This window comes from Corvus cornix, chromosome 7 (genome assembly GCF_000738735.6).
Source record: "Corvus cornix cornix isolate S_Up_H32 chromosome 7, ASM73873v5, whole genome shotgun sequence".
Lineage (NCBI taxonomy): Eukaryota > Metazoa > Chordata > Aves > Passeriformes > Corvidae > Corvus > Corvus cornix.
Genome location: NC_046337.1, coordinates 22,390,722 through 22,407,931, shown reverse-complemented (window position 1 = coordinate 22,407,931; position 17,210 = coordinate 22,390,722). Strand labels below are relative to the sequence as shown.

General features: G+C 40.2%; 1 protein-coding gene across 1 annotated transcript in view; it reads right to left on the bottom strand.

Moving 5' to 3' along the window:
- Positions 1–6,392: 6,392 nt before the first annotated feature.
- The window catches only part of MTX2 (metaxin 2), a 33,915-nt gene continuing 23,097 nt past the window's right edge, over positions 6,393–17,210 (bottom strand). The window contains exons 4-10 of the mRNA XM_039555169.1: positions 13,341–13,413; positions 12,012–12,088; positions 10,814–10,906; positions 10,057–10,095; positions 9,526–9,651; positions 8,834–8,910; positions 6,393–6,883 (exon numbers count right to left, since the gene is read on the bottom strand). Coding sequence (XP_039411103.1) covers positions 6,676–6,883; positions 8,834–8,910; positions 9,526–9,651; positions 10,057–10,095; positions 10,814–10,906; positions 12,012–12,088; positions 13,341–13,413 — 693 coding nt within the window. The 3' untranslated portion in view covers positions 6,393–6,675. The remainder of the gene's footprint in view (positions 6,884–8,833; positions 8,911–9,525; positions 9,652–10,056; positions 10,096–10,813; positions 10,907–12,011; positions 12,089–13,340; positions 13,414–17,210) is intronic.

Sequence of the window (17,210 nt, the reverse complement as noted above, 5' to 3'; positions counted from 1 at the left end):
AACAGAAAGTGGCTAGCTCTTAATCTAACAGTCATGTGATAACAACTGAGAGACAAAGGATCATTTCCACAAGATTATCTCATGCAAAAATCCTGTGCATTGGTGAAAAAACTGTTGATCTCAGCAGTGAGAGAATGGTGTAACCAGAAACAGATGTCTTCAAAGTCAAGAAACTTGGACAAAATTGTATTTTGTAGCCAAAAGTCAAAAGAGATGTCACCAGCCATGAGATCACAGCAGGGAAAACCTGAGATGTATGACCAGGGAGGTGGAGTTACTGTTGACAAATTTTTGGCAGCAAGAAGTGATAGAAAGGGTAAATTCATCCAGAGAGAAGATAACCTTGGAAGAGGTAGATGGTCTGGGGTGATGCCATAGTCTGACCAGACCAGCTGGGTGATGATTGGTCTTCTTTGCAGCTCTACAGAATTTGTCATGGCTAAGATGCACTGGTTCCTCCCCATGGTACCTACAACAAGGTTCATTCAGATACATGCTGGTGACTTCCTGCTTAGCCTCAGAAAATTGTCTTTTGTTTGCAACAAGCCCTTTGCTGCTGCCTATGTTTTCTGTGAATGATCATCCTTTTCATTCTTATTTCAAATCTTTCTATGTGAACTGAGAACACAGACTGGAAGACTGATAATTTGAGCAGTCCTTGTAGGGAAAGTGACCATCATGCCCTACATGCCTAAGATCTCTAATTTTCTTCTTAAATGCAGAATAAACTTTTAGGCATAAAAAAATCTAGATGAGAAAACATCAATGTGACACAAAGCTTACTTACAAAAAACGTGTTTATTGACAAACTGGGTTACTGTCAACCGAGTACTGTCAACCCAGGGCTACTGTCAGGAGAGGGGTGAGTTCATGTTGACCTCTCATGTCAGCTTATTGTTTCAAGTCAGCTCCTGAGCACACCAGCTTGTAGACAGGAGTTACTTTGGCTGCCACAGATGTCATGTGTAGCATGGATGGTAGTCCATCTGTGTCAACACTGTGAAGTTCTTTTTCTCAACTAGCACCAAATTTGAGGTCTGCAGCAATAAATGGGAACGGTTGATACTCTTCCTGAAAGAAGCCTGTCCTTTCTTTCTAGATAATGAATTACTTGGAGCCGAAAGGGGTCTCTAAAGCTCTCACTGTTCAAACTTTTTCTTGTAAGTCTCAACAAGCAAAGAATCAACATTCAGGGTTTTCAGAGGTGGTGCTTCTCTCCCAGGCTGGGTTCTTTGACCATAGTCAAGGCTAACACTCAATTTTTACATCTCATTTAAGAACTCAGGAATTAGCACTTCTGTGGGCACTGCTACACAGTAGCCCCTCAGCTCCCTGCAATGGGGTGTCAGGGAGGGGACACGGTGTCATGGTGATTTGGTGGCTTCGCGTTGTAGCAGCACACACAGACCTCATTTCAATGCAGCCACTTCTGTGTAGGCCAACCCTTTTTGTATGTGAGATACATGTGGGATACATCTGCTCAGGCAGCTGTAATTTGTGGGCCCTTTTAGTCCCATAGGTGCCTAAGGGCCCCAGTATGGATACAGTTACCTGGGTGTGAACTTCACTCTACTGAGGTCACCAATTTTGTTTCCTGCACGCCTGTTATTGCCTTCACACAATGGTATTTTGCCAGGCTGGTAGCTGCTCCCATGGCAAAACCTTCCAGCCTAGACAAGCCCTAGAAACTTAAAGTCTTTCATTTCTTTCAAGGCAGTTACACAACGGGCCTCAAGCTCCCTGCCAAATGCTGGTTTTTTACAAAGTTGGCACTGGGGATGTGAGCAAATCTGTGAAGCAGATGAGTGTGTGTTAGTCAGAGAATGACAGAAGAGAGATCAGCCAGGAAGTTTCAAACTGCATCAGGCTAGAGCCTGACTTTGCTAATGCTTTCTACTTCCTACTCCTACTTTTATCCTAAGATCAGATAACGAGTAGCAGTTTTTCTTTGTAACAATTCATTAATCAGAGAAATGATCCTTGCTGGTGTTTAGATGTTTTACTTAATTTGGTACTTCTGGCCTGCTGCCCCAGTAGTGCCAAAATTATTATTTCTCACCCAGCAGGTGATAAATAACAACTTCAGTCATGATTAATACCATGAATTTCTCAACCTGACTAATGCAAAAAACTTCAAACCTGCAGAACAAGTGGGTGCTAATTGTTGTGAGAGCCATTGGAGCTGCACTCTGCTTATAAAGAAAGAAAGCCACAGGAAATGAAGTGCTTTCTAGCAGCACAGCTGATCCTAAGAGGCATCATTAAGTGCAGCTCAGCAGTATTCTCCATGAGGCTATGCTATAGCCTCTTTTTTTCCACTACACTGAGCTTTAAGTATATTTGAGAGGCAGGAGATTGTCAGGTTATTTTTCTTTCCCTGGGGAGGAAAAGGAGAAATAAAAAAAAAGGCAGAGAAAACAGCAGATTAATATCTCATTAACACCATGCAATACTAAAATTTTTATAACTGATATAAGAAAAGTGATAGATCCTACCAAAGCTGCTCCCACCAAAGCCCCTTCACATGTCTTTCTTGAAATCTCATCACATCATAAAAGGCAGCATCAAGAGGCTACCCAGTCAAGGAGAACTTGCTTCAGAGAGGGACAGGAAAACCAGAAGATCAGGATGGACTGTCAGCTGGAAACAATGATCCAATACTATAAATTAGCCTGTGGCTGAGATCCTGGCCACTCTCAAATCACCATCTGGTTTGCCACAGCATGTGGTGGAGATGGGTGGTTGCTCCTTTTCCTGTGCCATACTTGCAGTGGCACAGGGCACACAGGATCTACAGTTCAGCTGTGTGTACAGTGCTGTGCTGGTCAGGCAAACGAGACCTTCACATCTGGAACTGGCACCATGCATATTTCTGATAGGAGCAGACACCAAAATCCAGCAAGGGCATGAGCAGGTAACTGTGCTGAGGGGGGTCTGTGCTGAGCAAGATTAGTCCATTCCACAATCCCAAAGAAGCATGTGAGGAATGGAGGAGCAGTCCTGGTTTCACTAGGATTTTCCCAATTCTTTTAGCTCCATCAGGTGAAGAAAGTATCTGCTACTTTCTAACTTGAGCACCTACTTACGGAGCTATTAACTTGTGGAACAAAAAGACTGTGAGAAGCAAACCACAATAGGCAAGTGATTTGTAATCAAACTCAAACTCAGGTATGTCTATCCACTTGTAGCTCTGAGAACTTTTGTGACTTTGTGTGCTGTTTTGGTTGAGTAATTCCTGCATTTCCTGGTGGGGCATATTCAGAAAGTGTATGATAATCCATGGTGCTCCTGACATTCTTTCTGTTAGAAACCTAAATTTTGTCTTAATTTGGGGAAACTTTAGAAGTTCTAGCTATCTCTCTTCACTCAAAATAGCGTGTAGGAACTTTGTGGGTTTGAGCCTGAAAAGCTAGAAAGAAAATCATCATCGCCAGTGTTCCACTATGTGAAATAAACCACAGCCTTCCTGGCCTGATTCCTGTCTCTTGTGCAGCAGTTGTGCTTCAGTCATGGGAGATCTTCTAGAAACACCCACAACCCAAGGCTAAAATTCTCACAGACTGCACATGCACAGCCTTGTCTGCTAGAGGGCCACTCAGACCAGCAGAAAGCCCTCGCTACATCACCTTGGAGAAGGCAGGTCAGTGTCCTTGCTCAATCCCCTTGCTACAGAGGCTATCATGTTTGGGTTGGTTTGGGGGGTTTCTTCCACCCTTAATTTGTTTTATTGCTGGTGGTGTTAAAACTTCTCATTCTTTTTCCTGAACTGTGCACAGCGTTTCAGGAGCAATCAGTGTAAAAAACTGCAGCTTCACTGAGTTAAAGCACGGCTTGCCAAGCGAGCGTTGGTCCTTGGAGCTCAGCCCAGTCTGCTCCACAGCACTTGTCATGCTACCAATGTCACTTAAAAAAGCATAATGTTTTCTTGTATTTATGAAGTACAAAGTATGTCTTTTGGCTAGGATTTTAATAGCTATTTTCAACACTGGTAGCAAAGCCAAGATTTTTCCTTCTAAGTTTAGGTATCACCTAGAATGAGGTGCAGCCTGAACGACAAACCAGCCCTGTAGCGAACATGCCATACAGAAAGAATCCTTTTCAGTCAAGGAAGTAAGGGATGCTTTTTTCCATTTAAATGAAATTATCAAAGTCACACACAAGGAATGAGGGGTGGTTAAACTTTCAGAAACTTCAGTGTAACTTGAGAGCTCAGTCTCTGCTTGTCCTCTCACTTCAATATTGAAAACTCAATGTGATTTGCCTGTCTCTGTATCCTTAAGTGGAGTCTGAGTACCTCAGGTGGATTTACACAAACTTTGTTTGCAAGAGATCAGTATCTTTTGCCCAACCACTTCCACAGCATTTATTTTCTAGATGAGACATTCAAAGCATATGCATATCAATCACTCTGTGGGGATTTTACTACTCTGAAGTTATAAAGCCCGTTGTATGTTACTGCACAAAATTTGCAATAACTTGCTGTTCAGTATTCAAGGTGTTGTATTACCAGAGCTTCCTCTGCCTCACCTTGCCAGAATATAAAAAGTTTCATTCAATGCTGTTTCAAAGCAATTGCTGAAATTTGGTTACAAGGTGGCTAATGGCCACTGCAGCCTTGAAAGAGGAGGAACACATGCCCACTTGCACATTTTCGGACTGCATAAAAATTAATAGGTAGGTTTAGCAATCCATTAAGTAAATTACTCCTGTAGTTCAGTCTACTGGTAGCAAGATCGCTAAAACAACAGAAGCTAGCTTAAAATCTTTCATCATGATTGGTGCTTTGCAAATAGCAGAAGGGTAAAAGACCAGTTTAATTACTCTGGACTTAGATACTTGAGTGTTCACACAGGATTTCCCCATCCCCATGGCACGCTAACTTTAGTCTATGAGTGCTCAAAGTAGCATGTATCACAGTGTTCTCTCCAAACTTAAAAAAAAACAAACAAAAAAAACCTCCACCCACCAACACTCAAAAAATTCTTTTCCAGTTTTTTTTTCAGGAGTTGAATTAATGCAGAAAAGCAAGTTTGAAAGAAATGTCTGGGTTCTCAGCTACCAACTGCTTTGATAGTGGAACTGGTCACTAAGCAGTCAGGAGCTGATGGGGTTTAGTTTATAAAGGTATTCAATGTAGAGACATGAAATTTTAAGACTGAAATGCAGGACAAGGGCAATTGACCTCTTCTGGCAAGAGTGGTTTAATGAAAGACCAAGATGCCCTTACATACTGATACTTAGTGGATTTGACTGCAGTAGGACTTAGAACTGTTATCTCAAAAAACAGGCAGTACAAATTCAGCTCCGTTTTCCAGTCCAGCTGGCAAGAGTGGCCCCCAGCAAAAGAAATGAGTAAGCAGGAGTGGTTCGGGAACCTGTCCTGGGAGACCCAGCCAGTCCAAGGCATGCAGCTGCTTTCAGCTCGCTTTTTAAGAGAGAAGGAAATGGCAGCCAAAACCCCATGACCATTGTATAACCAGTTCAAGCCATTAAATGTTTTGACACTGAAGCATATAGTCAAAAGAACATATTTCAAAGTAAGAACACAATGGTTCCAACCAGCCAAACAGCCTGACCTGGTTACCACTCGTGCCCATGACTTCCTGCATGCACAAGGTTTGTTTTTGCCACCAGCATGTTCCTGGAGTTGCTGGTGCTTTTGAAAAAGCATCAAGTACAACTAACAGAGCAGAGCAGTACCACTTAATGCACTTGAAATAATACTAGCCAGATCAGTCCTTGCCTACACACAAGAATTCTCCCTTTAAAAGTTCAATGTTGCCAGGGTTTTTGGAGCACCACAATGATATTTCTTTGTTTACTTCTGTACCATTGTGGCTACATGTACCAATGATAACACAGAGGCAGGATGGAGACATGCCAGCTACAGGCTCATAGTAAGTCCTTTCTCTATGAGAACTACATCTGGTACATCAAAGTTCAGAAGCAATGTTAACATACTGGAAGTGGGAACAGGGAGGCAGACACCTGGCAAATTAATTTCTTAAATAAATAGCAGGACAAGCTGGGGATTAAAACTGGGAAATTACAGAAAGAAAAAAATTATAATCAAAAAACCAAAGGTGAATGAGAAATAAAAGCAGAGGCACAGCGCACACACAAGATGAAGCATTGACAGCCAGAAGCTACTTTGACACAAAAATAGGAACTGAGTAAGATCACTAGTTGTGTGCTACAGAGCTCCAAGACATTTCTGAATAAGTTTTAGCTGAGGCAGACAAACTTTAAGATCTCTAATGAGTCCTTTCATTCCCAGCCTAATCATTCTAACTAGTTTACAACTTTCTTCCAAGCGTCCTGGTAAAAGGATCCCACTCGTGACCTACACAGACATTGAATTGAGTAAAAAAGGCATTTAGAAAGATCAGAAATAAACTTTCAGTGTTTTATTTTTTTGAAACAGATACAATATTTTTCCAAGGTCACTTTACAGTAAGTGGCATACAGGCTATTAAAGTGGAAATGCTCATACAGACATTTCAGATTAAATGTGCACGGTGTATTCTACAACACAAAAACTGTATTTAACATTCTTTCTTGCCCCAGAATGATTTGGCAGCTTCAAAGAGCTAACACACATTTCCATTCTCAAAATCAATTTATTGAACAATGATAAACCCAAAACTGCAACATGATCCACACCAAGCACCATGCTTATCTCAGCAAGGACCTCTTGGAAGATCGGGCTGCAGCTGTAGAGCTGTCTTTCTCATGACCCTCAAAGTACTGCTGCTCTATTCGCCGACAAAATGCTGTGAGATTACTGTAGTTCTTCACTTTTTCAGAGAGTTCATCAGTGATTAGCTGAGTAGTAAGGATTGTGAACAGATGTCCAAACACCAGAGCATCTAATTCAGTTGGTCTGTAAAAGCAAACAGAAAAAAAGATGGGTATTTTGGAAGGCAAGTCCTGATCAAGAAAAACCCTGCTGTTCTGAGTAACCTGTAGATAGCCATGCAGTCTAAGAACTAGCATGAAATCAAGCAACACTAAACCAAATGCATGAAATCTGTGTATTGGGTATATTAAGAACCCTGCTTGTTCTCAGTATGGCATTTTCCTAGCTTTAGGGAGCTTGGAAATGTAGAAATAACATCTCTTAGATCAGACAGAGTTATTGATCTAGTTTAAAACCATACTCCACGTTTTAATCCTGTAACAAGGGCAAATGCTTATCAGGTGTTTTGGGGCTCTTCTTTTTCTTCTGCAGATGTCTATTAAAAAAACCCAACTATTATCTCACAAGGAAAAAAAAAAGGAGGAGAGTGGAAGCTTAAGACTCTCGTTCCTTTTTTTGTGCTCTGCAACAGCTGGAAACTATTCAACCAACAAGGAAGGGAATTCCATGATGGCAGCAGCTGGAAACATCTGTTTTCTGAAAGGGGACGACACAGAAGAAAACAGATATTTTGGGAATGTTTTCAGTCCTACCTTATTTTAGGTATGACCCTTCTGAATTGTCACCTTGGACCTTTAAGTAGTCCATGTATGTAAGTAGTCCACGTGCAAATTTTTTTTTTTTCAAATATATTAATAACTTCAGAGTCCCCCTTTACTAGTGTTCAAGGTATGCAGCATGAAGCTTTCCTAACTGATAAAATTTTTTGCCTTTTTATTTGTGGATCACTAAGCACTCTCCAGTGGAGATACGGACCCCTGCATAACAAACTTTAATCTGTCAGCAACAGGCGGCTTTTCTTATTTAACTCCCAAAGACTCCCAGAAGTCAAAGACTGAAAAATAATGGACTAAAACCACATACTTAGCAATATTTCACAGAGCTAAAAAGTTTAAAGGTTGAAACTGTACCAAAAAAAGCCTGGTTAACAACCAACCAACATAAAATCCCCAAGTTAGAATTCTTTAGAAATACAGAAAGGAAATTTAAGAGATACTATGCTTAATAATCACAGGAGAAGACGCAATTTAAAATCGTCTTCTATAAGGCACATTTCTGTGTCCTCTGAATTAACACTACCCAACTAGTCTCAACTTGGGATGCATTAAGGGGCAAAGACACAATGCAGAAAAGTAACCAAATGCTGCCATTTGAAGACATCTCCCTGTCCAAATGTAGTAAACTGAAATCCAGACCTGAGCATTTCTACACTGATCTATGCACAGGAGACAAGAGAGAGCTAATGTGAGGTTATTTAAGTCTGTAACATTTCAAAGATATTGAATTATTGGAGAGAAAAAAAATGTTAAAGAGCACATTGCAATTGAAAGAAACTGGTGAGAGCAGAGGACATTCCATGGAGGTCAGGTCATTTCCTTTTTCTCTCCGGGCAATGTGAATCCTGGTTTTCACTTTGCATCTAGCTCTTTGTGGACCAGCTAGCTTCTCCCCCAGTTCTTAGAACTCACAGGCACCCTCATGCTAATTCAGCTCATTCAGAACTGCTCCTGCTGTTAAGACAAGCTGTCCTGATCAGGTTGGCACGACACACATTCACTCCTCTAGTAGAGAATGTTAGCCAAGAAATTCAAGTAAAGCTCTAAGAGTATCACTTTTAATAAGAAACTAACTGTATAAAAATGTACATTTGTAGCCTACGTAAGTTGTGGTAGAATCTGTAGAGAAGATAAGCAAGAGCAAAACTAAATCATAAATACAACAAACTTACAGAAGCTTTCCCTTTAAAATCTTTAAATTTCATGTTTAGATTCCAGTCATACATTTGTATTTTTGCAACTAATCACACTGCATTAAAATAAAACAGGAGTTTCATATATACACATTTGTATGTATGTGGGTATATATCTATTTCTCATATTGCTGGATGCAGTATTTCAATGAAGAGTAACTTACTGCTTATTGAAGAAATATGGTTGTGTTCCTAATCTCTGGGAGAGAGCATGACAGCACTGATCTACATCTTCAAGCACCTATCAAAACACACAAGAAAGAAAGATCCATTTTGTCAGGAAAAAACACCATTGCAAGAAATAACCTCCTTCTTCTATTTGCACCGACAGTGGGAACAAGGAATATAACATGCTGGAATATCAAAAGCTGTTAAAGTCATTCAAACCTACACAGTGGGCAGGTAGCTAAGTGTTACTTAATCTAACATTTGATGTAAGGCAATTCTGATTAAGTGCTTCCCATAACATTTATAACTAAGCTTAATGAAAGGTGCTGACTTAAACCTCACAAGCTGTCACAATCCCACAGAGTGCCTATTAGCATCATACAGGAAGCAGGGCACAGAACTTACAACCTATTTTCAGGACTACGGCCTAAACTAACACTGACAGAGTTGTTCACTCATAGCAAAACAGCCTTCCTCCCACCCCATCAGGTTGCACATAATTTTAAGATTTATTGCTGCCAAAGGCAAATACCTCAGTCCAGGTAATGTTTTAAGAACAGAACATACATTTTACTACATCTGTTTCAGGAACGTGCTACTCTCCAAAGCCTATTACAAAAGAAAGGAAAGGAAAAGGAAAGGAAAAGGAAAACAGGGCAAAGAAATCAGGTTCACTTTTCATACTGACCTGTTCAAGTGTCTTTCCAGCCCATCCAATGGCTTTCATCTTTCGCCTAACCTCCCACTGCTTCTGATAGGACAAAATGCGGTTAAGAGGCCACGGATAAGGAGAGCCGTACCTTGGGTGAGTAATCTTTGTTTAAAAACAGAAAGGTACTGTGTTATAACACAAGAAAACACAGATATCTCTTGAACAAAACAGCTAATATTTAAACATTCCTCTCAGAAAGGGAGCCACAGAAGAGAAAGGCAGTTGTGTGTATGCTGTAACTATTTGCACAGAATCCGTAATTTGCAGCATAACTGTTTAAAGCTATTATTTCAGAAACATATACAAAGCCTGTATCTATTCTGCAGCCAGCTCCCTCCAGTAACACAGCTTCCCTAAAATGCGTATGCAAGTGAAATTAAAGTGAAAAGACTTTATCATTAATGGTATAAACCCCCATGTTTCATTTATGAGTAGGGACTTGCAGTTGTGAGCAAAAGTGTTTTCTCATTAAATTTTAATTAAGATAAATGCTGCGGAACCACTCACCTCCTCTACTGTAACATCATCACACCACTGAAGATAGAGCTAGGAAAAGAAAGAACACTTACTAAAACTTCCTAATAAAGGAGAATACAGAGACAATCATTTTTCACTGCAGAATTTTCTTTTCTAAATTAGATTAAAATTTCCATTTCATTTCTTCTCTTAGACCTTTGACGTACAAAAGAAATTAAAACTGGAAGGCAAAAGCCCAGTTGCTAGTCCTTACTTCACCAGCACCAAAACTATGCTGAGATTAAAAGCCTGCTCCTCTTGCCCACACCACACCCAACTCAAGGCAGAGGTGACCAGCCCTCAGCTCCTCAGCCACCTGCATCTTCCCAGTGCTTCCAACACTGCTCCCATGCTGGGACTGCACTACCTGAACTGGCCACAGACACGCACCAGAGGGTCCCAGCCTCCCATCACACACAGCGTGCACATGGGGACAGTGACAGCGGGGTGCCTGGCCAGCCACGGGGTGGGGTAGGACCCCAGGAACCACCAGCATTTTCTGGTCAGTTACTTCTACAGCTGTGTGACACACTTCAGATAGGTAAGGGGAATCACACATGGCTACAGGAACACATCAGCAAGCAATCCACAGTGTAAGAGAATTTATGCCTGTCTCCTTTCACCTCAAAAGTTGACAACCTAATCTAAGAACAGCAGTATTTCCACTATGGGGAAAAATCCTAAAGCTTTCTTGCCTACAGCCACTTATGTAAGTGCATGGAACTCCTCAAACTAGGGTTTGCTGTACCTCTGCTGTCAAGAGCATATTATTGACCAATTCCATGTAGGCTTTCATCTCAGCTTTTTGGACTTCATCCAGTCCATCACTAAGAGAATGGCCCTAATGGGGAAAAGAAAAAAGACACACGTAAGAACAGATACTGGAATATTCAGCAACATATGACCCAAGGACCCTTAAAGTCAATGAGCTTTGGCTCAGATCCTAATCTCTTACATAGTTCAGTAACAAATTACACACTCAATTTTTACATACGGTATCCTTTAGGATTAAAACCAAATCATCATAATGTAACTAATCTAATCTCTAAGAAATCTAAGATAATCTACAAGAAATTTAAATAGCAGTTATGGATGAACATACTTTAAGCTCACAGCCTCCTGGTTAGTGTATCTCTATGGCAAGAAGTAAACACAAATTTACATCTGTGATACAGATTCAACTTCTCAGTGAAAACATGGCATTTTTTAAAACAGAGGGGAAGGCTGGGGGAGTGGGAGAATAAAGGCAAATCTGAATGGTATCTGACACTTCAGGATTTAAAACAGTCAGTTCTGGGTTTAAGACCTCTGAGACCCAGAGACAAAGCATCTAGAAAAAGAGTCTCAGAAATTGGCACTGGTATGCAGCTATCCCGCATAGAATTTACTTGCAGAATTAGAGGAAATGACAAAGAGAAACATTTTCACCTCACAAACTCCTGTTTGTATAAAACTATACCTTTCTTTTAAAACAGCACTATATTCCTGTGGATGCTAAAAAGCAGGAGCAGAGGAATTTTCCAGCTGCTGAAGCATTTTGTGAAGTTTTCCTTTCTCATGCTTTAGCTGAGAAATAGTGAAAGACGATTTTGTAAACTAACTCTCTATCTTGCACCTGCATGGTCTTGTTTTGGTTTACTGAAGAAAATATTTTGAAATAGGCATTGTAGCATTCAGCCAATCACTCTGGGAGGTGTATGGTCAAGCAGCCAATAATGTCATTTCTCTATTGTGAACCAAGTTATATAAACGAGGTGATAATTAATGCAATAATCCCCTTTTATCCTGGAATTCCGTGTCATAATTTTCACCGTCCCTGGAGACAACAGCAACATATTCCTATACTGTTTTAACAAATTCAGTAACATTCCAGAAAAGCACACTAAATCAGCACAATGCTAAGCAGGATTAACACTCACTAATTAATGAAAACAATGTACTATTACCTTGGCTTTTACAAACTGGACTATGGGCCCAAGTTCAGATACTACTTGATTTCCCACATGAATAAAGGGTACTTTGCCTGTAAAAGGAGAAGTGTATTGTAGTAACGAGACAGAGGGTGGTGGGGAGAGAGAAGGGAACAAATGCAAACCTTCTCTGAATTATCATAAATCAATATAAAGAAAAGAAACAAGGTAAGTGAGTAAAAGTGAGTAAAAATAGTAAAGGACTCCAGGAGTAAGGGCAAAAAGAATACAAGTAATTCTGCCTACATTTAAAATTGAAGCAGTATCATTTTCCCTCTTGTGCTCTTCGTTTTTAGAAGAAGAAGGCAGTGTTCAGACCTAAATTACAACATTAGATGCCAGCAAGTGTGGACATGAGGTGTGAGTGGCAGAGAAGCCATACCATGTAACTATCACCAGTCTTAGTCCTGCACCTGCAAGATGCTTCTATGTGCCTGGATTCAGCATTTCAAAGTTCTATTTGCTAACAAATAATTCATATACCTGCATATTTTGCTGGTTTTTAATATAGCCTCATTTCACTGCTTTAAGAAAAAATATCAGTAGCAGCACTAGAACCCATATAGTTGGCAGACATATACTGACAGGCACTTCCATATGGCCACCAGGTAATCAGTAAATATGGACCTCCTCACACAACAGAAATCTGGGACAGAGTGAGAGGATCGCCGGACTTCTGCACCCTGCACTCTGTAATTCTTTCTGATTTTTAGGCAAGCTTTGCAGCTGGCGTCTGGGCATTTTTAAGCAGTCACCTCCAACAAAAACAGGCTGTGTACCCTTCTAATACTTAACTTTTTGGTGGTTGGTTTGGATTTTTTTCCAGGCAGTCTCATGGATCTGATTTAAAATCACCTGTCACCCTTAACAGTGACTGCACCCTTTGGTCTCCTGTATCAACATCCTGGCAATCAACTCCCACACAGGGTAGCAAAAGAGAACCTTTCTCTGGTATTGTTTCACTCCAGTAATAGGAAAATATAACAGCATTTCCTGGGATATTCCCTGGCTGCAGAATAAAGCCACTTTTGGACACATGTCTTTCTGCTTTAGGACATTTGAGAGGTTTCCACCAGGCACTGAACTGTCTGAACACTTTATACGGTACTGTTACACATTGTGCCAATGTTCCTTTGCATTTCATCGCTTTGATTGTTTGCAGAGGAGAAACTGCACTGGAGAGGAGGGGGAAAGGCAACCCACACACAGTAGCACTGCCCGACTGTTATCAGCAAGACAAGGCATAGTTGCCATGGTATCAAAATGGAGGTATAACACAGTAATCTAAATGAAGGCCACACTTACCAGATGGGGACATGTACTCGGCATTTGCCCTGCAAATCACCCGGATTGGCAGATTGCACATTTGCAAAAAGGCCTGGAAACAAAGAGTTGCATTTGAAAAGCATTAATATACCAGTGGCAAACAAATGTGGTGTTCTCAATACATTTGACTGTGTTAGCTAGTTCCTAGCACACACTTAGGAAGTATAGTTCCTTGCATACTGTTTTTAGGAAGAAAGAAGCGTAAGCAAAAGAAAAACAAAGGGATTTTAACTTCATTAGACAACTGTTTATCATTCAGTCACTGACTGGAATTCTTCTAATGCAGTTTCATCTATTTTTACTGTTTTTTTCAAGATGGGCAAAGAAGCAGTCAGTACCTTTCAGACACAATTAGTGCTGTGGCTGTACAAAATCAAGTGACATTTTGCCCCTTTTGAAAACCACAGTACTCATTTCTTCTGGCTAAAGCTGGCTAGTCAAGTTCATGTTGTGTAACATGGCAAACACATATGGCACCTTCCCGTATTACAATTACAACAGCTGCCAGAAGTTTTGCTCTATGATACAGTCAGAGCACAAATCTGGTTTGGGACAAAATATTATTTTTAATTTATGGGATTCATGGAGAGCATAAGTGATCAATTTACTGTTTCCTTCTATCTCTGTGCTTCGATTCAAAGCACTCTCAGTAGGCTAACAATTTCTGTCAGCACCTGCCACTACCACAAAATCCATAGGCTGTTTCTGTTGAAATACCAAAATGTCAAGAGAAGTATTTGCACTTTGGACAGAACATGGCAAATAAGGAATCTCTTAATCTCTAGAGACTCTCACAGCTCAGCTAAGTCCTATCATTCATTTTGTCTCTGCAATTAGACAGATCACAACTCCAGACTCCAAAATTAATCTATTGCCTATTTAAACAACATGACTTGAGGTAAAAAAAGCCTACAGCAACAAGGCTCCCACCATGAAGAAAAATGCTGTTGTAACACAGCACTTTCTACACAAACCTCCTCCCTGCTCTTCAGATTGCAGGATCTGGAAGTAAACTGCACTCTCACATCTTTAGCTGCTCAGACTCTAATCACAAACATGAAAGCAACCTAAACCTTGACCTTAAGATTTGCTCATCTCTGCACCAAATGAGACCTTAAGTCATGAACTATCATCAGCCCTGTTCCTAACTTTGTGGCTTCATCAAGGAAACAAAAATAACCTCAACAGCTCCTCTCCTCTCACCTGTGCTCTTCAAGGCTTATTTACAAACTCTAACCCATCCAGGGAAAAAAAGCCAAAAACTTTGGTCCTTTTCCCACCAAACTGAAGAACTGCATAGTCCATTACGATATTTGGCTCCTGCATGTTTAGATGACCTGACTCGAATCCGAATCTCAATTTAAACTATGGTCACAAACTGCTACACAAGACATTCATTACAGCTGACAAGAGCCCATCTCAGAACTGTGAAGGCTCTACAAAATATATCAGAAATGTGGATTTCTACATCTTCTGACTTCCTCAGCGCAACTAACTTAAAGCTCTGCTAGGAAGCCAATACACATACAGACAGAGACATAGACAGCTATATAAGGAGAGGGTAGTAGTCATGGTCAACATAAGTCAAATACTTCAGGTCCTGCACTATCTAGCAATAAATTGGTCTCCAGAGTGTTTCATCCCAAATAGAACCTCTATTACTGCTTAAGGATGCAGCCATCACACAAAATACAAAGCACTGGCCATGTTTGACAGCATATCACTTACCAAGTCTGTGCTCCCATCAGAATACATCAAAAATTGGGGATCTTGCTATCTTGGCACCACAAATTCCATGCCAACAGTAAGAATACCCAAAGGACTAATTCTTCAGTAATGTAAGTAATTTAGGCATTGTTCTGTCTCAGTCCTAGATCTGTTCCTTTGCCTGCTGTCTCTGCAGGACCTGGCAATGTCCATGCTGCTCCAGCTGCTGTTACATGTAGCATGTTTTCTGCCCAAACTGGGGCTTTATATGTAACTTCTTCGGAAACAGTTAAGAGACAAGAACACAGACTTTGGTTTAGATCACATACATGCTCCTATGCCACTGCCGGACACCAAAAATATATACCAACTCAACTGGTACACAGACTTCATTCTTCTGAAAGCTCTACCAGCAGCTAACACCATATTCTCAACAGTACTGTGCTGCAGTGGAACAAATGGCACCAAACAACAGGTCCAAAGAATTTCATCACTGGTCTAGGCTTACTGAATTAATTTCTTTCACAGTAAGGCATTAAATTAACTCTGCAATTCTGCAGAGATGAATTTTGTAACTGCCATGTACTATTCAGACTGCAAGTCTAGAAGAAAAAGAAAGTCTGAATTGCACTGGAGTTAGGGCAACACATGAATAAGTGAAAAGCTACAAGTGCAGAGACACATTTAAGGAAAAGGAGGTGAATCAGAGAACTACTTTTACTTTTTCGTATCAGCGTATCAAAAATAGGACATGCTTGCACAGAATACTTAGGTTACACAAGTTGCTTCAGATTATTGCCTACTGTATACTGCACTGTACACAGGCTCCTATGTAGCACAAGGTTTCTACAAAAAATAGTCTGTGCCTCTGAAAATCTTTTCAGTTTAAAGAGTTTACACTAGTTTTCATCACATCTGACCTTTCTTTCTCCCCTTCTGCTCAATAAACATCCACAGAGCAAGGAATATCAACTCTTATTACCTGGAAGGGAAATTTCACCTCAGTCTCTGGCCTAGTACAAAGGGACTTGAGAATATGCTGACATTTTGTAATTTCAAAAATGCAAACACACTGGGTCCATGTGCCTTTTTGAACTTTGTAAAAAAAAGAGAAGAGATAAGGATGAACTAGATTTGAGCTCTATTGTGGAAATAAATATTAACGACATAAAAATGTTTGCTACACTTCATAATAAGAGCACAGATTCTAGTAATGTTAGAAATCATTCACTCTACCCTCAGTTAAAAAAAACAAAAAGAAAAAAAAAATTAGTAAGACCCTAAAGTAAACACCAAACCAAAAACCTGAGAAAACTTCCTCAGAATAGTCATCTTCAGTCCTGATGAATGCTTCATTAAATGGGAGACTAACTGAAGAATGATAGGCTTAAAACCCATCCAGTTCTGCATTTAGCACATCGGTCTTCCTGCGAGGCTCTGAAACAGTGACCACTGACTACTGGAGCTGCCCCTTTAGCACCTTTACAAGGCTTCTTCCAGCAACCCCCTTCAGCATCCCCATGCCAAGACCTGTTCCACTTCAGTCTTTGTCCATATTTAGGATTGGCTTTAAGATGAATGATGAAATAAACCTAAATATGTAATACAGTATGTAATATTAATAGTATAACCTAATATAAAATACAATCAACCTAAGAAAAGAATTTTTTTAAAAACCCTGCTATTACATCTTTTAAAAGATAGAAGCCCAGGGAACAAAAAGACCAGTACGTCTGTCTATTATGAGCTGTAACTTGTATCCACAGCATGACCTGTTCAATTTTAAGTGCTCCTCGTTCTGCAGCAAAATGAAGGAAAGGTCCACAATATAAGACAAATTTAATCCTTATTGGATCTACACTGCTTAACTAATCATTAACTAGAGAAGTAGGTCAGTATCTACTTCTTGCTTCAGCTTAAACTAATAGTCCACTGGACACCCTTCAAGTCAACTAAAAAACCCATGTGAATCAGTAACTAAGAAGACAGTACTATCCCAAACTAGGAGGGCTCAGCCTAAGAAATAAGCCTTGCAATTTGCATTACTATGAGTACTTACATTTTTTCATTGATGTAACTGACATGCTTTGGAAATTATTAGCATTAACAACAGAGGTGGTTTTGACTTTTCAAGTGAATGCA